The 24,665-nt window shown below is 33.2% G+C and overlaps 1 protein-coding gene across 1 annotated transcript in view; it reads right to left on the bottom strand.

Moving 5' to 3' along the window:
- Positions 1-24,275, bottom strand: part of LOC121980473 (protein GET4-like) — a 44,898-nt gene extending 20,623 nt beyond the window's left edge. Inside the window, exons 1-6 of the mRNA XM_042532537.1 lie at positions 24,066-24,275; positions 23,401-23,480; positions 19,501-19,579; positions 17,847-17,928; positions 12,260-12,416; positions 694-784 (exon numbers count right to left, since the gene is read on the bottom strand). Of these exons, the coding sequence (XP_042388471.1) occupies positions 694-784; positions 12,260-12,416; positions 17,847-17,928; positions 19,501-19,579; positions 23,401-23,480; positions 24,066-24,113 (537 nt within the window). The 5' untranslated portion in view covers positions 24,114-24,275. The remainder of the gene's footprint in view (positions 1-693; positions 785-12,259; positions 12,417-17,846; positions 17,929-19,500; positions 19,580-23,400; positions 23,481-24,065) is intronic.
- Between the last annotated feature and the right edge of the window lie 390 nt (positions 24,276-24,665).

The raw sequence follows: 24,665 nt of genomic DNA, 5'->3' as shown, positions 1-24,665 counted from the left end.
TTTTAATTCGAGTTATTAATAGATCAATTTTATTTAAAAAAAGTTATATTTAATTATTTTTTCTAACAATATTAAGTTGTTCACTAATGGAGAACTTATATAAAATCAATATACAACTTATTTTTAAATTATGCACAATAAATATATTTATCTAATAATTACTATATATAAATAAATAAATAAAATACCGAAACTGTATTACACGAGATGATAGGATACTGAAACTGTATCGTTCCGATTTGAAACTGAAACCTCGGCACAGGTCAAGATTTTAAACCTTGGTTAAAATCCTAACCTCACTTGTTATAAACATGTTTTATCTTCAAGTTCCTTAGTTGGATGAAAGATTAATAGATATATTAGCTTCTTAAAATATAAAAAAAAGGGTTATCTCTATTCCATTGCATTGTGCCCTTCCTCTTGAGTCAACCTTAGAAATTTAATTATTCTTTTTCTGATATCTTCTAATTTTTCTCTTAAATTAAATATCAGAATTATACTGATTCTTTCTCTGACTATATGCTTACAGTATAAACTCTTTTAAAAATTCTAACTTAATTAAGTTAACCTAAAGCTAGTGACTGTTAAAATGAAATCAAGAAACACAGTATACATTTTTTGGAATTTTAAAATCAAGATAAGTATTTTTTTCCCACAATTCCATCATTTAATAAATTGTGATTGTTAGCATACCATCTCAGGAGATTCAGAGTAAAGGTATTCTGCTAGCATATCATGCAACTGGGGAGATCCATTTTGGGGAGCCCTGAATTCAATTGACCACCTAGAAACAATGCTAAACTTCATTACTACCATAAATATAGAAGAAAAAAATTGGTTAGTAAGCTAGGATCTGCGTACATAAAGAAAGGTCAGGTGACAAGGGAAAACAAAGGGATAATGAGAATACCATGAATCAAATAGAATGTAAAAAAATTATAAGATTTATAAGCAATTTCTTGAGCAAGGTAAAGCATATCTAAGATTTCTAAGCAATGCAAGCATCAAAAATTAATTCACCATGTATAAAAAATCTTATAGAACAGGGAGAGGATGATAATTGAACTCATAATTAACATAAAACATTAATGCTTTGTGAAGACTGCATGTATCTTACTATTAAACCTTGTATTATTCTTTTGAATCGGGCATCTAGATACTGGAAAGGAACATAAAGTTCAAGTTTATAATTTCTTGTGGACTAACATGCAAATGCGCGTTGCAAGGATGTATTTGTAATATTACGCATTCCTTAATAATTCTTATACATAAGTAGAAAGATACTACCTAGGGTTGCATGATAGAATAATTCCACCATACCCTGCATACCATAACATGGTATTAGAGCTGCTGATAGCTTCTTCATAACATCTTTAACGAGGGATCTACTCTAGCTGTTCATAGCGACAAGATTCCCAAGCACCATGCCACTCCCACTTCATCTTCTCTGAGAGAAAATCCCATGCACTGTGTCTTCCACCTCTGAGGCATGCGTTCATGGACAAGGCAATCATTGCTGTCAGACAAAATATGTCTGCCTTCAGCAGCTCATCTCTTCAACTCTTCATTGTTGCTGCTAGCTACTTTGGATTCTGGCTCTGCCTTCAGCAGCTTATTGCATCTCTTCAACTATGCTCATTGTTGTTGCTAGATAATTTGGATTCTAGCCATTGGCGGTCCACTAGGGCCTCGTAATCTGTCCTCAACCAGCAGTCATTGTTTTCTTCAATTTCAGGTAGTTTGTAGTCCCAATTCAGGAAATCAGTCATTCCTTAACCAACAATCTCTTCAATTACAAGTTGTCTACACTACTGAATCAGGAAATTATCCGCCGATTCTCAACCACTGGTAATCTTTCTCCCAGTTGTTCACATTCCCGATCCTCAAAGCCGGTCGCTTGTCCATTAGTTGGGTTGATGTGGTTGCATTAGTTGCGTGATTTCATAAACTAAATTAACAAGGAAATAAATTTAGTGTTTGCACCACACAGCTTCAGTTCTATACTCCATAAGAATTGTGTGACTATTTATGTCCCTAAAAGTATCAAATAAATTTGTGGGAATACATGATTTTGTAATCTTGTATATCCATTTGTATTATCAATCAATAAAGAGAGATTAGGAGGCTAAGATCCCATGTATTAGATATGTTTGGAGGTATTTCCAATATAGTATCAAAGCAAACCTTGTCTCTCCTAACCTTAACCATCACTCCTGTTGCAGCCATTGAAGGACTGTTAGCCCTAGCCTCCTTCTCAAGTAGGGCAACAAAAACGGAATCAAGAATGTGACAAAAGTGCAGTCGAATACATTACAGCTGCAATCTCAAACCCTAATTGCACCATTAATTCTTCGTCACCTTCCATAGTTGCACCACCTCCAAATAGTTTGACGTTCCTTCAAATCTTAATCGCAATGGATCCTCCTAATTCTAGACACTGTATTCTTTGTCGGGGCTTGTGGAGATAGTAGAGAAATTTCTGCATGGTTACCGGATTCAAGCATTGTTGAATGTTTCCTGCTACTTGATTCTATTGCTCTTCCTCTTCAATTGGAATGATGCCTTCAGCAATAAGTTTACCCAACAAGGCTTGGATTACTTTTCCTATCCATCAAGTCATGAAATTGGTATTCATCTTTACTAATTAATTGAAAAGGTTTTGTCTATTAAGTCTTTGATTTCAAAGAACAAGGATGAGATAGAGGCAGTTGGAGGCTACCAAGTCTCTGCTCCAACATAGCTCAGTAGGTGGGCTTCATTGCCAAAGTGCAATTACATGAGGTCACGCGTGGAATGTGGTGACAAATTCTTCAATTACCTTGAATTTTTCTACTGTACCAGCTAAAACTTTCCGGTTAAGTATGTTGTGCTTGGTCATGGTATATGGATGGTGGCATTTTATCTACTTGGCAATACTACTGCAGATTACTTCTATTCTTGTCTGACAAATATGTCGAATCTGCTCTAACAATTTTTGCATTGCTCTTCTGTCACTTGGTAATGGTGTACCGTATGTCTTTGCTTACATTGCATTGTTTATGGGTTTTAGTGGATCTAGGAGTAGGCCTCAACAGTGTGCTTGGGGGATCTACCTGTCACTTGCATTGTTGTTGGCATAATTTTATTTTGTATTGTTATAAGAATGTTTAGATTGGTCGCAAATGCTTCATAAGGGATGTTAGCGTCTTTTTGTTCACTTTTGTTGCATTATCCATAATCTTGTCAGGAAGATAGGTATTTTGAAGCAATAATGTTCGTCATGATCTGTGTGTTGTATCATGTACATGCCTTGGTCATTGCAGCAAATGAGTAACTTGAAGTTGGACTCCTTGATGCCATAGCTTCCACCTGGAGGAAGTATATTTTCCTATGCAAGTTATGAGGACTTACCTATGGATAGCCATTTTCTTGACCATGATATCAGCAGTAATGCACTGCACTTGAATAATCTGCCCCAGTGGTTTTGGGCTTCCCATGTAGTCATTTATTCAAATCAAGAAAGTAACAAAGCTAGCTAAAGAGACTTTAATTTTGCTAGCAATGTCTCATAATGACTTCTCATCATCAGATTTCGAAATTTGTTTGCATTATGCATTTGGATCGTCAAATGGCAAGGAAATCATACTATCTTCAGACATTTCAAAGCTAGATGGATAGGAGATTTTATCATCACCTAAATCTAAGGCATTTATCCAGGAGCTTTTATTAATGTCTAACAATAATTCTTTTCTTGCGAAAGATGCACAAATATTAATCTTAACACACTTTGTTTGAAAAGATAAGCTCTTTAGTTTCTCATATTTCTTGTTGTTTGGCTTTCATTGACGATTTTACTTTTACTAGCCTTCATAGTTGGATTCCTTTTTTATTTTTGGCCTTCATAGCCAATTTTCCCCTTTTACACAACCTTCATTACCTCTTTTCTTTCTTTTACCAGTCTTAGCTGGATTTTTTCTATTGCTCAAACCAAGGTTTGAAATCTCAAGACATGCTGGTGTTCTTTGATTGGAACGATATTGTTTCTATCGTGCAAAGGTTCTAATGTATGGTGTTGATAGTCAATTGGAGGTAGGAGGAAAAGATGAAAAAGAAAAAGATAAGTTATATAGTTATATTCAATGTTTGCTTTCCATTTAGAATGCTATAATTTTGACATTATTTTGTATGGTGACAAACTACAAAACAAAAAAAAACAAAATTATCTCAATTTTACTATGCTAAGGGGTTACAAGTGTTGGCATGAAATGATACTCGTCAACATGATTGACACGACACAAAAGACATTGTCTCAGTGCCAAAAGGTATCAAATTTCAGTACTTCTATTATAACGATGCATTTTGACTATTTTGCCTAGCATAATACGAGACTTCAAACCATGGCTCAATCTACATTGTCAATCTTTCTTATCACTCAATAGATTTTTAGGAGCTATAGCACAGTTAGAAGAGGTCAAGAGGTTCATCTCTTATTGGTAAGCTTGACGAGCCTTTAGGTATTTTCAATGATTAAACATACTAAAGAATGGGATGGGCTCTACTATCTTGGAACGTTGGATTATTCCTCAACTCAAAAAGAGTGCCAGTGTAATTATTATGTCGACAAATGTTTCTTTTAATGAACAAGCATCTTACTTCAACACACCTTATCTTCGGGGGAAATTTCCACACCTTCATAATCCAATACAACATAATCAAGCAAAGATACATTGGAATGATAAGTGTTAAGTAACTCAGTGTTTTAAAAGTATTATATCCAAGCTAGGAATGATAAATAATTTTTCACCAAGTTAAGAGGGAGTATGGGAAGACGTGCAATCATGTATATCCATAAAATTAGGCTAAAAATATTCCTTAAATCATGGGATCATAATTTTATAAATTATTGAAAAAGTTTATTTTAACTCCACCCATGACGAACCAGTTACGGCCGGTTCAAGCCCAAATAAAGGAGGAGGGTTGCATTAGGTTGTCAGCCAGCGTTAAAACTATAACAAATGTTCAATGAATAGATCCATTAAACTATTGTGTTAATATTAGATTGTTCCCAGAAGGAACGAGTTTCAGGTTCTAACTGTAACGTCTCGACAAGAACCGTTACATCTCTCAAACTCAAGTGTAGTGCTACATATGCAAGAGTTCGTATTACAGGGTCTGACTATAACATATCAGCCAGAACCACTACATCTCCATGAGAACTTGGGTGTAGTGTTAAATAGGCAAGAGTTCTCACACCATAAGTTGGATAAGAATAAATATGATAGGAAAACTAAATAGTCTAAGATTTGGGACATAGAATATAGGAACTCTCACCGGTAAATTAATAGAGATAGTAGATACAATGATTAAGAGAATGTAGAAGTACAAGTATTAGGTGAAACATACAGACTCTAATACGATATGAGATAAGATGGTATCAAAGTTAAAAAATAGTAGCTAAGAGTGTACTCGGTGAGTCAAAGGGACATGCACCACTAAGTAAGAAATCTTGGTGGTGGAATGAGAAAATACAAGTGAAAATGAAGGAAAAACAAATAGCTTATAAAAAATTATATATTTATAAGAATGAGGAAAACTTAAAAAAATATACAATAACCAAGAAAGAGACTAAGAAAGTAGTGAATGAAGCAAAGCATGAAACTTTTGAATAATTATATCAAAAATTGAATACAAAAGAAATGAAAAGAGACATTTATAGAATAACTAAAGTGAGAGAAAGTAAGACAAGAGATCTTATCTAAATAAAATATATTAAAGATGAATGTAATAGGCTACTAGTAAATGATGGAGAAATAAATGAGCGGTGGAAGAGGTATTTTCATCAATTTTTTAATGAAAGTTTAGATGACCAACCTAACTTAAGTAATTTAAGTAGGTCAAATAAGTAGAAATTTAAATTTTTATCGTAGAATTCAAATTTCAAAAGTACAACAAGTTTTAAATAGGATGCATAATAATATTCCGATAGAGGTATGAAAGTATCTAGGAAAACAAGGTATTGAATGACTTTCAAATTATTTAACATGATATTAAAAATAAAAAAAGATAAGTACTCTAGTTTTTTTATATAAGAACAAGGGAGACATACAAAATTGTACAAACTATAGGGGTATTAAACTAGAATCATACCATGAAAGTTTGGGAAAAAATAATAGAAAAAAGATTAAGGTAGGAGAACACGGTGACCGAAAATCAATTTGGGTTCATGCCTGAAAGGTCGACAATAAAAATTATACATCTTAGGCAACTAACTGAAAAATATTGGAAGCAAAAACAAAATCTACACATGGTATTCATTGACTTAGAAAAAACTTATGATAGAGTCCAAGAGAAATTATATAGAGAATTCTAGAAAAGAGAAGTGTTAGCATAAAATATATATTAAAATAATTAAGGATATGTACGAGGATGTAACGACCAAAATAAAGACTTCGGGCGAAGTAACTGAAGCATTTTCAATAAATATAGGGTTACATTAAGGATCAACTCTAAGTCTCTATCTTTTTACACTAATTATGGAAGAACTCCGCACGTTCAAGTTATAGTACCGTGGTGCTTGTTTGCAAATGATATTATTTTGGTAGATGAAACGCGTGAAGGAATAAATGCTAAACTAGAATCTTGCAGGAAATACTAGAAGGGAAATGTTTTAAACTTAGTAGAATAAAGACAGAATATATAGAATTTAAATTTAGCAATATTAGACGTAATGAGACAATCGTTATGATAGGAGATAACGAGTTGCCTAGAACCGAGAGATTTTAATATTTAGGATCATTTTTACAAAACGATGAAGGGATTGAGAGAGATGTCTTATATCGAATACAAACAGGATGGTTGAAATAGAGGAGAGCGTTGGGTGTTTATGTTACCGTAAAATACCTTTAAAATGTAAAGAAAAGTTTTACAAAATCGCAGTTAGATCTGTTATGTTATATAGAACTGAATGTTGGGCTATGACTCGAGCACATAAGCAGAGGATGAGGGTTGCAGAGATGATAATATTATGGTGGATGTATGGTCATATGAAGATAGACAGAATAAGAAATGAGAGCGTTAAAGAGAAAGTCGGAGTTGCATCTATTGAGGAAAAACTTCGAAAAACACGTTTAAAATGGTATGGGCATGTACTTAGACGAGCATTAAATGCTCCAGTTAAGTGATATGAAATTAATACAAACACGCATATCAAACGAGGAAGAAAAAGATAAAAAAAAGGTTTGGTTAACAATAATAAAACAAGATAAAATTTATTTAAGTATAGATGATGATATAGTAGGAGATAGAGCTCAATAGCGTAAAAGGATCCATATAGTCAACCCCACTTAGTGGGATAAGGCTGGGCTGTTGTATTGAAAAAGTTTATTTGACGAAGAGGAAGTTGTGTTATCGATCTATGAAGATTGAAGAGGGGGTCAAGATCTCATGTGTTAGATAAGTTTGGAGTGTATATAATTTTCAACAAAATTATTATAATTATAGAGCATTAGCTTCTCGCTCAAAAGGGCTCTTGAGTTTTTTTGCGCATTTGTAGGCTTCAGCCATCTTAAATTAGAGATGTTTTACTCATTAGGTGGATTACAAATTGTTCATCCTTTGTTGTATGAGATGTTGTTCGAGTGGATTGTAAGTCGTTCACCCGTATAGTATATAATTGTCAACAAAATTATTATAATTATAGAGCATTAGCTTCTCGCTCAAAAGGGCTCTTGAGTTTTTTTGCACATTTATAGGCTTCAGCCATCTTAAATTAGAGATGTTTTACTCATTAGGTGGATTACAAATTGTTCATCCTTTGTTGTATGAGATGTTGTTCCAGTGGATTTAAGTCGTTCACCCTGTATAGTATATAATTTTCAACAAAATTATTATAATTATAGAGCATTAGCTTCTCGATCAAAAGGACTCTTGAGTTTTTTTATGCATTTGTAGACTTTAGCCATCTTAAATTAGAGATGTTTTACTCATTAGGTGGATTACAAATTGTTCATCCTTTGTTGTATGAGATGCTTTTCAAGTGGATTGTAAGTCGTTCACCCTATATATATAGTATATACATACATATGATGTATGTCATAGTAAATAGATTATAAGTCATTTACTCTTATATATAATGCGTCTTTACTTGGTGAATTACAAATCCTTCACCCTTTGTTTTTATTCTAGATATAATGCATTCTTATAATAGGTGGATTGTAGATCGTTTACTTTTAAATACGATGCATCTTTTAATTGATGGATTACAGCTCATTCGCCTTATTTATATATTATATTGATGCTTGTGTAAAAATAAAATTAAAAAATGTGTAGCAATGTGTAGCATTGTAAAAAAGAAAACAAAGAGGAGAAATGATGAGACCAGTTAAAAAGGAAATAAAAGAAGAATAATGAGAAAGGGATGATAATGTAATGATGTTAAAGAACATGAAAACAAAAATTTATAGAGATTTATCGTTGCCTTCTATGATTTGATATCATGCACATATTCTCTTACCCCACTTTGCACTTGTATACTCACTCCCTCTTTGATCTCCAGAATTCTCAAACTCAGACGAACTTCAAGCTTTAGATAGTATTACCGGATGATGATTTTGCTCAGAGAGTTCATTCATCTTACTTTTTCCTTATTGCATGTATTGTTATTTTATACACTTTAATTTTTGTGTATTTTTCAGTTGTCAGCATGAATCCATGAGTCTAGTTATGTCAGTCAGCATGGGTTTAGTTATGCCACAATGTGTCAACATATGTTTATATTATTTAATAAATTATTATTTATCATTGTTACAATCTTGTACACCCTTAGTAGTGTCATTCTATTGTATGATGCAGTGATGCATATTGTCATGTGCATAGAGGCTATAACTTATATAGGGACGGATGCCTTTAGGTCATGATAATATCAAACCATATAATTTATAAGAGGATAAAGCATATATAAATTGATTATTATCCAAGAAAAAATGGAGATCATTTTATTTTGTCTAACTCTAATGATCAATTATTAGATTTACTGTTCAAATAGTTAAAAGGGCTTAAAGTCATATATATATATATATATATACAGAAATATTAGCCTGCGGTGCTTATGCTGCGGCATCGGTGCGGTTTAGTCCACGTATATTCCTGATCGGTCTCTGGACCGATCAGGGAACCTCCTGATCAGTCTACAGACCGATCAGGGAAACTCCTGATCGGTCGGGGAACCTCCTGACCGATCAGGGAAACTCCTGATCGGTCTGTAGACCGATCAGAAAATGATCTGATCGGTCTACAGACCGATCAGGAAGGCAATCCGCAGCGATCCGCACGGTTTTATCCGCAGCATAGTATTTCTCTCTCTCTCTCTCTCTCTCTATATATATATATATATATATAACACTGAGTTTATAAAATATATTCAAATAGCTTGAAGGGGAGTGTAATATGTAATATTCATCATTCCTTAATCACCTCAGATTATATGATGAAACAATTTGCCATACCAGAGCATCCTTAAATGGATCAATCAAGATCTGACAAGGAAAATTTTCAATGAAAAAGAAAGACCATACTGAATCATTGAAATCAATTCATTGGTTCATTGTAGTTGTGCTGATTGTATCTATATTTGCTGGACTAGGAGTGATGGAAGGTGCATTGTGTTGGCAGGAGCATGTTGGGAAACAAGTTGGTTGGTTGAGGAAGAATTTTTCTCTCTTTCTGAATCACAAATATAAGAATGTTCATGGCCTTTAGTATTAGCTAATTTTCTGTGGATAGAGAGTGGTCATGATTTACATATTGCTTTCTATATCAAATTGTTTAATCTTAGATGATGAGGAAGTTGATTCAATTGAATCAGATTCTTTGATCGAAGAGTTCTGCTCATGGAGTTTCAGTGACAGAGTTGATAGTGATTGATGATTGTGCTGGATAAACTAATTCCACCGAGAGAGGATTGGAGGTGTCAGTGGGACTCAGGTCATCTTGCGGTTGCAGCTGTGTATGGTGTTGTAGAAGAGGAAAATAATATAGACTAATTTATAGATTTAGACATGGGAAGTCCAGTGGTGGTGTTTTTCTGTTGATTGGATTAAAAAATAGATTGTATATAACGGATGGGATGATGATGAATCTGGATTGGCATATGATGGTTTGATAAATCAATATGTCAAAATGGTGAAGGGATGCCAGTGCCCTGTTGGTCTCGTGATTTAGTATTATCTATTTGAAGAGTTGATGATTTGATGTTGGATCACTATCTCCTCCATTTAAGTTATGGTTTGCATGATCTTTTGTTGTTTTGCTTGATATGATCAACTCCTGGGATTTAATGATCTACTTGATGCACAATGATGCTTTACTTGCATATGTTGTACCATGGTTAGATCTATGGTAGATCGTTAAAGGTGGATGTTGAGCTTCTTAGAAGAATGTTGATCTTGTAGGTCTGACTACTGTAAGGTTGTTTATGATGAGTTGTTACAAGAGCGGTTATCGAGGTGGCTTGTGTATTGGTAGGGAGTAATTTAGCTATATGTTGGATCTAGAGGCACCCCAAATATGAAAGTGATTTTAATGACTAGAAGTAGCCTTACTGCACATGGTTTGAAATCTCAAACCATGCCGGTGTTTCAATTTTTTTACTAAAACGATACTGGTTATCATGCCAACCTTTTGATCATTTGATGTATGGTGCCAGTGGTGAATTGGAGGAGGAAAAAGATGATGAAGTAAAAGACGATACACAAGAATATAGTAAGTTCAATGTTTGCTTCCATTTGGAATACTATGGTTTTCACATTATCTTGCCAGGAGACAAACTAAAAAAAAATAACAATATTCTAACAATTTTAGCATGCTAAAGGAACATGATTGGCACAACGACACGAGGTATTATCTCAGTGCTGAATAATATCGAGTTTTGATAATTTATCGGAATAATACATTTTGATTGTTTTATCCAGCACGATACTATGAGGTTGCATGTTGGTTTCTCATGGAAGTGGATTGCCCACGCATTGGCAAGAAAGTGGTAAAGCGGGCTTGCAATGGATGAATACTTGCAGTTTGGCTTGCAATGGATGACCAGTTGCAGTTTGACTAAGGTGCTAATGAAGGTGGAAAGACTCTAGGATAAGGGCTATTGGAGGCTTGTTACTTGGTTTAGCCACCATGAAAGGTCCCGTTTGAAGGGATTTGCAAGTGGTGTCCAGCAATAATCAGTCTCCAAATTGGTTTTCCTTATTGCAATTTACAGAAGCCAAGGATGATGTGACTTGAGGGATGATGTGAATGAGCAGCACCATTTATCCTAGAGGATCCTACCCTTTTGAGGTGGATGTTATTAAGGAGGTAACTTAATGGTTGTAGATGGAGGATGCAGTAGAAGGCAACATTTTTGGGAAATTGAATGGAGGTTATGCTTTGAGATCACTTGTGTGGGAATGCCCTAGTATCTTTCAAAAATTAATGTGAACATTTATTAAATATCAAGTTGTAAAACTATGAATTACTTTCAATACGATCCCTAAGCCATATAAATTACAATAAAACTCAATCTGATTAACACTCAGGAGTAAAGTAAAACAAAATAATAGATTAATCATACATCAAATATTTGATTTATTTGGTTTGTTATTTAAGCCAATCCATCCAAGGTGAAGGGAGTAAAAGGGAGCCTAAAGAAAACATCAATCATTGTAATAATAAAAAAAATTATTAATTAATTTGAATATTATTAATAATATAATAGAGCTCAATGGAGGAATAAGATTCATATATAGACTCAATCTCAAATAGTTGAGATAATGACAAGATGATCATCCCTTTTGCAACACCTAGTCAATGGATGGATACTTGATTTAGACCACTTCTATGGGTGGTATGCTCCAATGTAACCATAAAACATAGCTTGAATAAGTAGCTCAAACCTCCACCAGGTGTTAAGCGTTCAAAATGAATTCACTACACCCAGATTGAAATTAGCCAACCATATGTACTATGTAATAGAGTGTGGAAGGTCTAACCCGCAAGGGGTAGCAAATGGTTTTCAACAACTATTCAGTCAAATTCAGTTGAGATATGAGAAGCTATTATATGTTTTCCCCAAGCTGTAAAATTTCTATTCTCCTTAAACATACAAGCAAAGTTCCCTTGCCTTTTAATGAGGTTGAATAATATAGCATGCCAGCATGGTAAATGCTTCAAGTCACAATACTATAGAAAAAATAATTTTCTTGATATTCATTAACAAGAAAGATCCAAAAGTTTGACTTACTTTATTGCAGCTCTTAAAAATGATGAGCAGCCTTCTACACGTACTCTAGCAGCTGCCAAAGCTTCTGAAAGTTTATGCATTTCATCATCATCATCGCCTTCCAAGTCTTGAGGAATAGGAATCCTTGGGAAAGCCTTGTAGATTGTCCTAACATAATCTAAGTTGGATGAAGTCAACACCATGATGAGCTAAAATCTTGGAAAGATAAAGAACATCAACATGAAAACAAAGAACAAGTGAATTTTATGTTCAATTAACAATCTGTGTATTGTGTTAAAAATTAAAATTGTTATATTGTATACCACATATTGCATATTCCTTGTCAAAATAGAGTAGAGGGTAGCTATATTGTACCACAAACACCACATAACAAATATATCGACCATGGTGAACTTATTATATATATATAGCTTAATGAAGATGAGCTCCCAAATGCTTAGTGAAATTATCAAGTTTTTTATCAATAGAGATCTGAGTAAAAATTTACTCAACCAAGCTGCATCTTGGATTAAGTGGCAATCTATCTCTATACGTTTGGCGAACAAATGAAAGACAACTCACTAGCTATGTAATTGTTGTTTTATCATCACAATTCATAATCATACATTCTGGAACTTTGTTGTTACAATTCTTCCATTAGAATCTACATCCACATTCATAAACAAGAGCCTTCTATAATAAATGTCTAACATTAACCTTCTAATTATAACCCCTATTAACATGATGCCCCTTATCCACAACCTTCATCTCGTATCCAGCAAATATCATTGACCAAGAATCTAAAAGATCAGCGAGGCACCATATCATCCTCTAAGCATCCAATGGTAACTTTAAAGTGGGAACTAAGCCCGACTCTACACTCATAGCTTGGCAGACAACAAATCAAGTTGTCCCCCATTAGATTACCAAGGTCTATACATCTCCCAAACCAGGTTTGAAAACCACTACCTCAAATTTCCAAGCAATATTATAACAAACAATCAAAAAGTCATCCCAACATCAGCTACAACAGCAGTAGGAATCCCATTCAACACGGAATATGAAGCAGCTGTGGCTGCTGCCTTTATCATAAATTTGGAAACTTCAGAAGCAATCTTAATAGCCAAAAGCAGTGAGAAGAAAGCAAAGGGCTTATGTGAAAGGTTCAAAATGTCAAGCCCTGCCGGAGTTTCGGTCTTTGATTAGAACGATACTATTTTGGTATCGTACTAATGTTTTGATGTTTAGTGCCAATGGAGAATTAAAGGGGATGGAGGAAGGACCAAGGAGATGAAAAATCAAAAAAGATCACAACTATATATCTAACTTGAAACTTTATATCCCATTTGGAATGATACAATTTTATCATTATATTGTATGAACAAGAGAAGCCCGCCAATGTCATTCCCAAACCCGGATGAAAAATGGTGAGGATTGCGCGTAAGATTGTCAGCCAACATTGACTTTCAGCAAATGTTCAATGAATAGATCCATCAAACTATTGTATTAATGCTAGGTTGTTTCCTAGAAAAAACATATTGCAGGGTTCGACTGTAACATCTCGGCAAGGACCACTACATCTCCATGAGAACTTGAGTGTAGTATTAAATATGCAAAAATGGAAAACTAATTGCCTAGGATTTGAAACATGAAACATAGAAACGTAAACGGGTAAAGCAATGAGGTAATGGATACGATGATTAGGAGAAGAATTAATATTTTATATATACAAGAGACAAAATGGATAGGAGAGAAGGCAAAGATGATAGAGAATTGAGTTTTTAGCTATGGTACACGAGAAGGAATAAAATAAGAAATGGAATAGGTATTGTTGTAGATAGTTCACTAAAGGATGAACTAGTAAGGATAGTTAGAAAGAGGGATAGGATTATAGTTCTAGTGGCAAAAGAAATTATTAATGTAATTAGCATATAGACACCTCTAGTAGGATTAAATGAAAACACCAAATTTAGATTTTGGAATGACCTAGATGGGGTATTGCAAAACATTCTATCAACCGATATGATTTTAATAGCCAGAGATCTAAACGGGCATGTAAGAGCAAAAAATAAGGAATGTGATAGGCTACATGGGTTATGGATTTCGAATAAGAAATGAATAAGGAAAAACTATATCTGGATTTTGTGATAGCATATGACCTTATAGTAGCTAATACGTTTTTCAAGAAAAGAGAAAAATACCTGATCACGTTCAAAAGTGAGAATAATAAATTGCAAATTGATTTTTTTTATAGTTAGAAAGAAGGATAAAAAAGATTTCTAAAGATTATAACGTCATCCCGTGGGAAAACTTAACTACCCAACATAGATTAGTAGTTTTGGATATATGCCTTAAGTATAGCATGAAGGAAAATGTGCACGACTAGAAGTTAAAGGATGGGAAATAAAATATATTTAAGGAGAGGATGGAAGGAGTACAAGTATTAGAAGAAATACATGGCGACTCGAATACAGCATGGGATAAGATGACATTAATGTTGAAAATATTAGCTAAAAGTATACTTAGTGTGTCAAAGGGACGTGCACCATCAAGTAAAAAAATCTTGGTGATAGAATAAGAAAGTACAATAGAAAGTGAAGAAAAATGAAGAACCCATAAAATATTATACACTTGTAAGAATGAGAAACACTTTAAAAAGTATATAGTAGCAAAGAAAGTATAGAATAAAGCCAAAAATGAAATTTTTAAATGCTTTTATCAAAAATTAGATATAAAAGGAGAAAAATGCATTTACAGAATAGCTAAAATGAGAGAGAGAGGAAGACAAGATCTTATCTAAATAAGATGCATTAAAGATGATATAATAGGGTATTATTAAATGATGAGGAAATAAAAGAGCGATGAAAGTGGCAATTTTATCAACTTTTTAATGAGTATTTACATGATCAACTTAGCTTAGGTAATTTAATTAGATCAAATAAGTATAAAAATTTAAATTTTTATAGTAAAATTCAAACTTCAGAAGTAGAATAAGCTTTAAATGGGATAAACAATAGAAAAGTAGTCGGACCAAATAATATTTCGATAGAGGTATGGAAGTGCCTAAGAAAATAAGGTATTGAATGGCTTACAAAGTTATTTAACCTAATATTAAAAATGAAAAAAAATATATAAAAAAGGGACAATCTGCTGCACAAAACCCTTACCAATGCGGGGTCTCAGGAATGGTCAATTGTACGAAGTCGCAAGCGGTTGTTTTAGAGACTTAAACCCTTTAGGTCACAAGGCGGCAACTTTACCGTTGCTCCAAGGCTCCCCTTCTAAAATTGTGCAAACTATAGAGATATTAAATTAATAAGTCATACTATCAAACTTGACTGTGGAGACTGTAGGGCATGTCGATCTCTATGTCGTACTAGTTGGTGGGCGGAACAAAATGTTTCACACATGCTGCCCGTGTAGCATGGTACGGTATGAGATTTTAAACCATGGTGAGAACATACAAAGATGGGAAGGACAAGAAAGAAATTAGAACATAAAACTAAGATTGCCTCATTGAGAGAAAACTTCGAGAGACGCGTTTAAAATGGCATGAACATATACGTAGATGACCAATAGATACTCCAGTTAAGTGATGTAAGACTATACAAATGCGCACATTAATCGAGAAAAATAGAGACTAAAGAAGGCTTGGTTAACAACTATAAAATAAAATAAAATTCATTTAAATATAGATGAGAATATAATAAAGGATCAAGCCTGATAGCGTAGGAGAAGGAAATAATCGACCCAACTTAGTGGGATAAAGATTTGATTGTTATTATATTGTGCCTTGCTAGTACAATTTCAACACAATTTTCCTTTTTTAAATATTAGCATATATTAATTAAAAAAAAATTATTAATATTTGATTGTTATAAATGCTCACTATTGATTTTATATTTTAGCTATTTACTGTTGAGTTCATATTTCAATAATTTCTCATGAAATGTCGATGTCTATTAAATTTTATAAATTTATATTTTTATTATTATCGCACATAACAACATAGTCATAATAAAAAAATATTTAAAATTTTAATTTAAAATTAATTTTAAATTTAATTAATTTAGATGAATTTGAATTAATTAAAAATATACTAAATTGACTACATCTATTGATTTAAAAAAAAAATCAATTCAAATATTTTTATTTTTTTAACTTATTTCTATTTTTATTTGATATAAAAAAATATAATTTTATATATCATAATTATGTTAATTAATTATCATGTTAATTAGTAATTTATATAATATATATTTATATAGTTACAATTTACATTTATGTATATGATATATTTTAGATAATATATATATATTAAATATTACAATTTATACATAATCTATATAACATATAATAAATATTAATTTCTTCACTATTCCCCTCCTTGCTGCTATCAATCATGATTTAGTCGAGCGATCACGATTTGGGAGCAATTACCAGTGATCACTTCCTCTAAGGTCGGCAATTATCTCTCCTTTCCACCAACTACATTTCAACCTAAGTTGTCATCATTGTTGTGAACCCAAGAGTCGTCGTCCGTCCTCGGCATTGCCATTTTCTCTCATTGATTGACATTTATAAGTTTTCAAAATTTTAAAACCTTAATCATTCATTCTATATGATTTCCCATCATAAACTATCGCGCTCTATGTCGACAAGCATGAGAGAATGGTTGGCATAGAATTCTCACATAACTGTTGAGACATTCATGTCTAATAGGATATCAACCATGGAAAAATGGTAAAAATCATTTCAGGAGACATGGATCAGCATCGAAATCCTTAGATAGCTCTTCTTTGATAGGATATTAGGGTTTAGTCAAGGAAGACTAAGAAATTGATCTGTCCTCTTTGCTCATTATTATTCGAGAGCAACTTCCTTATTGTTGCAATCTATGTTAGATTATGCAGAATCATAGTCAACCATTAGACTTTCCTTATTTTATAGATCTCATATTTGGAGTGTAGGGTTGTTCTTAGGGGTAATGTAATGGAGAATTGGGAATTCTTCAATGAGATGGTTGTCTATTTCTTCTATACATTCTTTGTGTATGATTAATAATTGGAGAATATTTTAATTAAATGATTATATGAGATTGTCTTGGAATAATTTAATTAATAGCTGTATGATGCTATCTTGTCTCAAAAAAGGGCATTAAATTGATGATTTAAAGGTTGGAAAGGGGAAACCAAGTTTAAAGAGGGGATAAAGTCTAAGTGTGTGTGTGTGTGTTGGGATACACATTTACCTATGGAATGGACTTTTACACATAGGCTCCATTGCCTATTGGAAAATAATTTAATTGTGGAAAATAGTTTTTTTGAAAAATATTTTTAAAAAAAAATAACCTATTTTTATTTTAAAAAAAAATAAACTATTTTTTATTGTTGAAAATATTTTTTTCTTTCTCAAGCTAAGGTCAACCAATCAGCCTACCTAGCTGAACCAAACCAACCAACATGCCCAGACCAACTCAATTAAATTGTATGGGTATCAAAGGATTTGACAAATATGATTGTAAATTGTTGCATTTATTCGAAAATATTAGTAATTGAATTAGGAGAAGCAATCATATTATAAAGTGCAGTGAAAGAAAAGGACAAACCAAGAGTTTCGTTGTTATAAGGGTAACTTCCTTTGATTAGTGTTTCTACATACAAAACTGCCAGCTCAGCTCCACATGTAACCTGCATTATTTTATCAGGATATTGGTAGGAGGAAAAATGACGATCAATTATGTGACATAAACAAGTTCTTGCAAAAAAAACTTTGAACTGATGGAGACAAAATGCACAATGCAGATTGTAAATGCAAGGTAAATAACCATCTCATCTGAAAAGAAACATTTTTAGTAATTAGTATTACGTTAATAACTCAGCCACAAATTTTATTTTTGAACCTCAATTGAGACCCTCATTTTAAACTTTCAATTTAACCCAAACATTTTATTGAGCCTTCTCAATTTCTTCCAAATCAGCCACAAAGTGAAGCTTTTCACTAGTATAATAGCTAAACAAAAGGTATTCCATATTATAGTAACTAAACTGAGAATAAATGTAGATTTCAAAGTGGAAACCAAGCATCCACAAGGCAAATAAGAAATGGCATCTGGCAACGGACGTTTCTTATGCTATTTAACCAAAATACAGAAAGTAAATGCCAAAATGAACAGACTTAGCATTTGAACATTGTATAACTTATCAAAAAACTTAGTAGTTTTCCACTGTCGATCTTATATATACCTTCAACACCGGGCATATGAGGCAATCTACTTCATTGAAAGAAAGACAAGCTTTTACAAGAAGGAAAATAGATTTTTTTTCAATATTCCATTCTAAATGACGACACCAAAAATTAAATTGTTTAAGGTAGAAGATATCACAAGATTCAGGATTAGTAGAAATTAAGTACCATTGATCACATTAAAGAGATTTTGAAGGACCAAAATATTGTAAAAATTAAGAGGCTAGTGAACCTCCTTAGCAACATTATCAATTACCAAATGAACACAATCTGCAAAAGAGATATGTATGTGGCAAAAGGTGAAACCGTCACCTTAGTGGCCTTCAGGGTGGCCCCACATTTCCTCGAATGGGGTAAATCACGAGGGATTTCGCCCAACAACAATAGTGTATGTAGGGAGGAATGAGGCAACCAGCGGAGCATTCCGCACTTACTGGGAATCGACCCCGGGCTTATACATGGCAACACTTGCATGAACCATTTACACCAGCCCATGGGGGCTATAAAAGGAATATGTAATTGTATTGATAATAGTCCAATGAGCTTAAGAATACAATACAAGGCAATCTGAGTGGATGACCTGTTTTAAATATATTTTCAGCATTCAGAGAAAGAAATTAAAGGCAAAAAGGTCACTACATCAGAATGCTTATTTGTTTCCTTGTACATAAATTGCATCAATTGTCTTCTACCCACATGAGAAATAAAAATGGAAATTACTAGTCTAGACAAAATTATGTGATGCTGGTTTGAATTAGTACTATGCTTACAACTTTAGAGTTTATATTCTTTCTTTTCTCAAAAAAGAACATATATTAACTTTTTGCAGATACTAGATAATGCCTAGACATTATATTCAACACAATAACATGTTTCTCACAAGATTAGGTAATCAACCAGATAAGCATGAAGTAACTCATCTTATCTATCAAATTATTAAAGCATTCAATTGGTAGTAAGTTAAAGTTTTTTCTCTTTTCCTAGAGAAATAAAACATGGCAAATCAAGAAAATAACCTGCCCATGCTTCAACTGTACTAAAGCACCTGACTGAAGAATATCCAAGGCTTGAGAATATTTCTCAGCGGCTGTGTATCTGTTTTAAATCAGCAATGTTAGTTATAAAAAAAGTGTTCAACAAAGCAGTGGTGAAAAGAAAAACAATCATGTCAAAAGGCGTATTAAAAATATAGCAAAATCAAAAACTAGAATGGTGCCTCCATGATGCTCACACTAAGCTATACATGTGGGCGTAAAAGACAATTCTGACAAGGATAATATTTGTGTAGTTTGCTTGGGATTAGAGAAGCAACACTTCAAGCTACTCTATTGAGGTTTAAAGGCTGTGTTTGGTTTTGCATTTGCATTTGAAAAGTGCATTTAAAAATTTTCCCCTTTGCACCAAAACAAGTTTTATCAAATTACTAGCCACTTAAATAATGAAGAATATTAATTTATTAACTAAAAATAATATCATGTTATATATTATTGCAATTCTAGTACAATTAATGGATAATTCATTTAATTATTTACAGAATTTTTTAGAAGTTCAAAATATGTAACTAACATGGATTATATTAAGGAATAGTAATTTTAACATATCTAATTGATTAATAATGCATTTCAATAATTTAATTAATTTTAATAAATACAAAAATGATATCGTTATAATCCATAGTCATGTTGTTAAATATTAATTTTAATTATGAACTTAAATTTGATATTGCTTTATTATGCACTTCATTTGAATTAACCTTAACGATCTTATTTAATTACTTAAAAAAATATTTAGAGTTTAGATTACTGTATACTATTTTGAAATGACTATTAACTTTTATTTATTTGATATAAATGATAATTAATTTATAAAAAAAACTCAAACACTATTTCAAAATATTTTCTAATTTTTACTAATATTCTTATGTTTTATAATTTAATTGTTAGTTAATATTGATGATGTTATATATATTTTATAGTATAATGTGGAAATATACTTTACTTTATATTATAATTTATAGTAATAATAATATTTAAGAACAATATTTTTTTTTTAATTTTATAATAACTTTTGGAATATTCAAAAATCTCTTCTTAAGGTACGTATCTTTGCAGCTGCCCATGCATTAGAAAAGCAGCTTCCTAAATACACTCATATAGGAAAAGCACTTTAGACATATTTATCACACTATTTGCTCTCCAAAGTGTTATGGCGCTTGAGAAAGCATTTTGAGAGACAGCCATATTTCTAAATGGTGGTTTTGACAATCAAACTGCCTACATCAGGCTCATTAATTGCATGCGCACAAGCACCCCCAATAATAACTATTTTGCTTTTTAGGCTAGTTTCAGCAGTTTGTCTATATAATGTCACCCTTACCCTATAGTCCACTCAACATTCTCTCTCTTAGTTTCTCTCCAATCAACTCTTGCTAGATTTTTGTTGCTTGCCCTTCTTAATTCTCCAATGCCTTAAGCCTACACACCTACATTAGCTCCTTCTTCAATGTTGGTGTTGCTTGTCCTTCTTAATTTTTTGTTGGCTCTTTCTTTTTCCTGATGCCACCAACACAACGTGTCAACGCTATCAGCACAATATCGATTCAGTTCCATTCCATCTAGAAACCAAAACTGTGACTTAGAATGAAATTTAAATGTTAGAGAGTACTAGAATAACTATTGTGATTCACTGATTTAAATTTTAATATTTTAGTACGACACAAATAATGAAATTAATTGTTATATTATATTATTATATGTTTTCTTCCAATGTGCTAATTGTATCAATAAGATAGATGGATTTTATGATTATTTAAAATATGTTAGATTGAATATCGTTACTCAATGGTAAAGTTATTGTCATGTGTCATGGATTTGAGTTGTGAAAACCTCTTGTAAAATGCAAGATAAGGTTGTGTACAATTGACCTAATATGGTTCGACCCTTCCCGAGACCCCGCATTGGTAGGCCCTTTGAATATCAATTGTTATGTACTTATGTGTTTTGTTAAATTTCGTTTTTTTTTTGTAAGTTGCAAAGTAAAATATGATGTGTTCTATTATTATGTGTTTACTTATCAATTGACAACATGTTTGACTGTGATTGTATATATATATATATAAACTCCACCTATGGCAAATAAACTCCACCATGGTTGATCCCAAATCTAGAAAAAAGAGGGTCATTAGGTTGTCAACCAGTGTAAAACATGAGCAAATTTTATATATGAATCCATCATAGATCCACATAGCAAACCATACTTAGTGGGATAAAAACTTGGTTGTTGTATTTGTGTGTGTGTATAGATTAGTCATTTTTAATGTTTATAAGTGTGTTTTATTTTAATATTATTTTAAACTCTACCTCCAATGTCCCAGTCTATTGCACATTGTGTTGATTATCTATCATCTAAAATCACCTTTTAAAAACTTGTTGTTGCTTTTGTGTCTTATAAAATGTAAAATGATGGTGATGGCTAAAATAGATAGTGATTGCTATATAGACTAGGAGCATTAATTGCAGTGTTATATAAGGCGATAAGCGATGGCGGGGCGGTCAATGACCGCCTACTACCTCGACCGCCTAGGCAGTTGAATTTTTTTTAACTATTTTTTATAGATAATATTATAAATAATTATTATTCTTTATAATATTATTTTTAATAAAATATTTTAATTAAAAATTAAATTTTCAATCTAAATATTTAAAAATATAAAAATATAATTTTTTAAAATATATACATATATTAAATTAATCGGATAATTTTATTAAGCTTTAATTAAGTTTATTTAAATTATCTTAATCATATCTAGGAGTTAATAAAATTATTAACCTAAAATTATTTAATTAAATCCTAACTTACAACTTACCCACGTACCCTGTTTGGCGACGAGTCTAATGCATTGTCGAGACCGCACGACGAGTTCGGACGTGTCATCGGGACTACGCAAAGCGTCCGAATGTGTCGTCGGGCTCAGGCAACATGTTCGAGCCTATCGTCGGGCTCAGGCGACATGTACGAGCCTGTCGCCGAGTTCAGGCTGCATGTCTAAGTTCGCACGACGCGTCTGAGCCAATTGCAGAGCTCTAGCAACGGGTCCAAGCCCATCGTCGGGCTTGGGTAACACGTTCGAGCGTTGTCGGGCTCGGGCGACGCGTCTGAGCCGGTCACCGAGCTCGGGCGACATGTACGAGCTCGTGCGGCGCTTCCTAGCGGCCCAGGCGACGCGTCGTAGCGGTGAAACAGCGGTGCCGACTGTGGCAGCGGTTCTAGGCGCAGTGGTGACGGAAGAAGGTGAGTTATCGCCTAAAGCATTGCCTCAGGCAAAGGCGGTGCGATTGATGTCCGCCTCCCACTTAGGCGGTGCTTAGGCGGCCGCCTCAACCACCATTTAGAACACTAATTAACTGATATAGATTGTAGATCTAATATGCGTCTAATGTACACTAAGAATGAAAATGATTATTTCTAGGAACACCAATACCCAACAAAGCACTATTGGGATAATATAATCAATGTACCCAACAAGGCTTTTCAAATTGACTCGTTTTGGAGTAACTACTACTAAACCATCCATAACTTGTTGAATATGGGAAAACATTGTGAAACTAGTTTGCAAGCTCTAGATAGAAAATATACTGATCATGCTAGATGTTGCACCTTGTAGTATGACAAGTTCTAAAAGTCCGTTTCTAATACTCGAGTTCCTTTTTCGCTTTGAAGGCATTGCCAAAGTGTTATTTAAAAAAAAAAAAACTATTTCACAAAAGTAGCATAAATGAATAAGTATATCAATGAAATCTCTCAAAATGAAAATGAAATGGCTTTGAACTTTACAAGCATTGTAATCACAAGAGCTACTTCACCAATGACTTTAAAGGATAGACTAAACGTCTGATAAAAATAAGATGTATCCACACCTAGCGCTCATGGACTTATACATCTGCTGAGCTTCATAGAAATTACCATCATTTACCATTTGCTCCAGCTTCTCTATGGTCTGCAAGTACATGCAAACATGATATCAAATAGAGATCTCTCTCCTATCGCTGGGGAAAAAAAAGCATGACAGATCTTATAGAAAACAAATAAAAGATGTGTTCAAAAGATAAGCTCACTTGTGTAGGACAAGGGCGCAAAGAATAGTAAAATATGCAAATAAATGAAAACATATAATAAAGTTGGTGATTCCATAGTCTCCAACTATTTTACCTTGGAATGTTACTGTCTCAACCTTACAAATCAACCGTCGACGTCATCAAGCAAGTATTAACTTTTCAATCCTAGAGTCCTGAGACGTCCAGTTTACCAACAATAACTTTTCGATCAAGTAACTTGAAAATATCTCCAGAGTTGCATAATGAAGGAGACTAAAATATATCCTACACGCTATGGTTTTTTCTCCTTTGATCTGTTTCTAGTTTGCAGAGTTTTCACAAACGGGTGATTGGCGGATGAAATTCATGCACTTGGGCGAAAATAGAAATAAACAATCTGATTATTCTTTCGATATCAAGCGCATACGGGAAAAAAAAACATCAAAAATTTCTTAAGGCAGGAAAAAGAGGAAAATTATCCGTCAAACCTCCTGCGGCGGCGCCAGGTCCCCTCGTCTTGCCCTCACTCGCGACATGATTCTAAGCCTCTCTCGCCTGTTCGGACGGGAACGAAGGAAGTGGGAGCGCGGAGTTCAACAGGGAGAAAGGGATCGCCCTTGCCGCTGTTCAACTGGAGGTTCCCCCGATTCAGAAAGGGGGCTAGAAAAGGCACGGAATAGCGACAAAAGAGGTGGAAGTATTATACAAACCAAGCATTTATTAGTGAAATAACATATTTAATCGGGGGTGGGTGGTAGGATGGATTTTAGATTTTCTTTCCAGATAGATAGATTTATTTTGGAAATATTGAGTTGGCTGATGAAAATGAATTTTCAAATTTGTTCCTGTCGATAAAGTAAAGTTGATAGTTTGGTCGAGTTTGTCGAGAGATATGATTTTAAGGAGATGTTTGGTTAAATGATGAGAATGATTATGGATATAGGTTTGATAGTAGGGTGGAATGAGAATAGGAATGGAAATGAAACTCATCAAGTTATATGGGTTTGGTTGATTCCCATAAATTTAGTAATCATTCCCAAAATGTCATTCTCAAACCCACAATCCAAACACTATCTTTTACTATCATT

This window comes from Zingiber officinale, chromosome 5A, assembly GCF_018446385.1.
Source record: "Zingiber officinale cultivar Zhangliang chromosome 5A, Zo_v1.1, whole genome shotgun sequence".
In the NCBI taxonomy this organism is placed as follows: domain Eukaryota; kingdom Viridiplantae; phylum Streptophyta; class Magnoliopsida; order Zingiberales; family Zingiberaceae; genus Zingiber; species Zingiber officinale.
The sequence above is the reverse complement of the archived record's forward strand: the minus strand, read 5'-3'. Positions and strand labels throughout refer to the sequence as shown.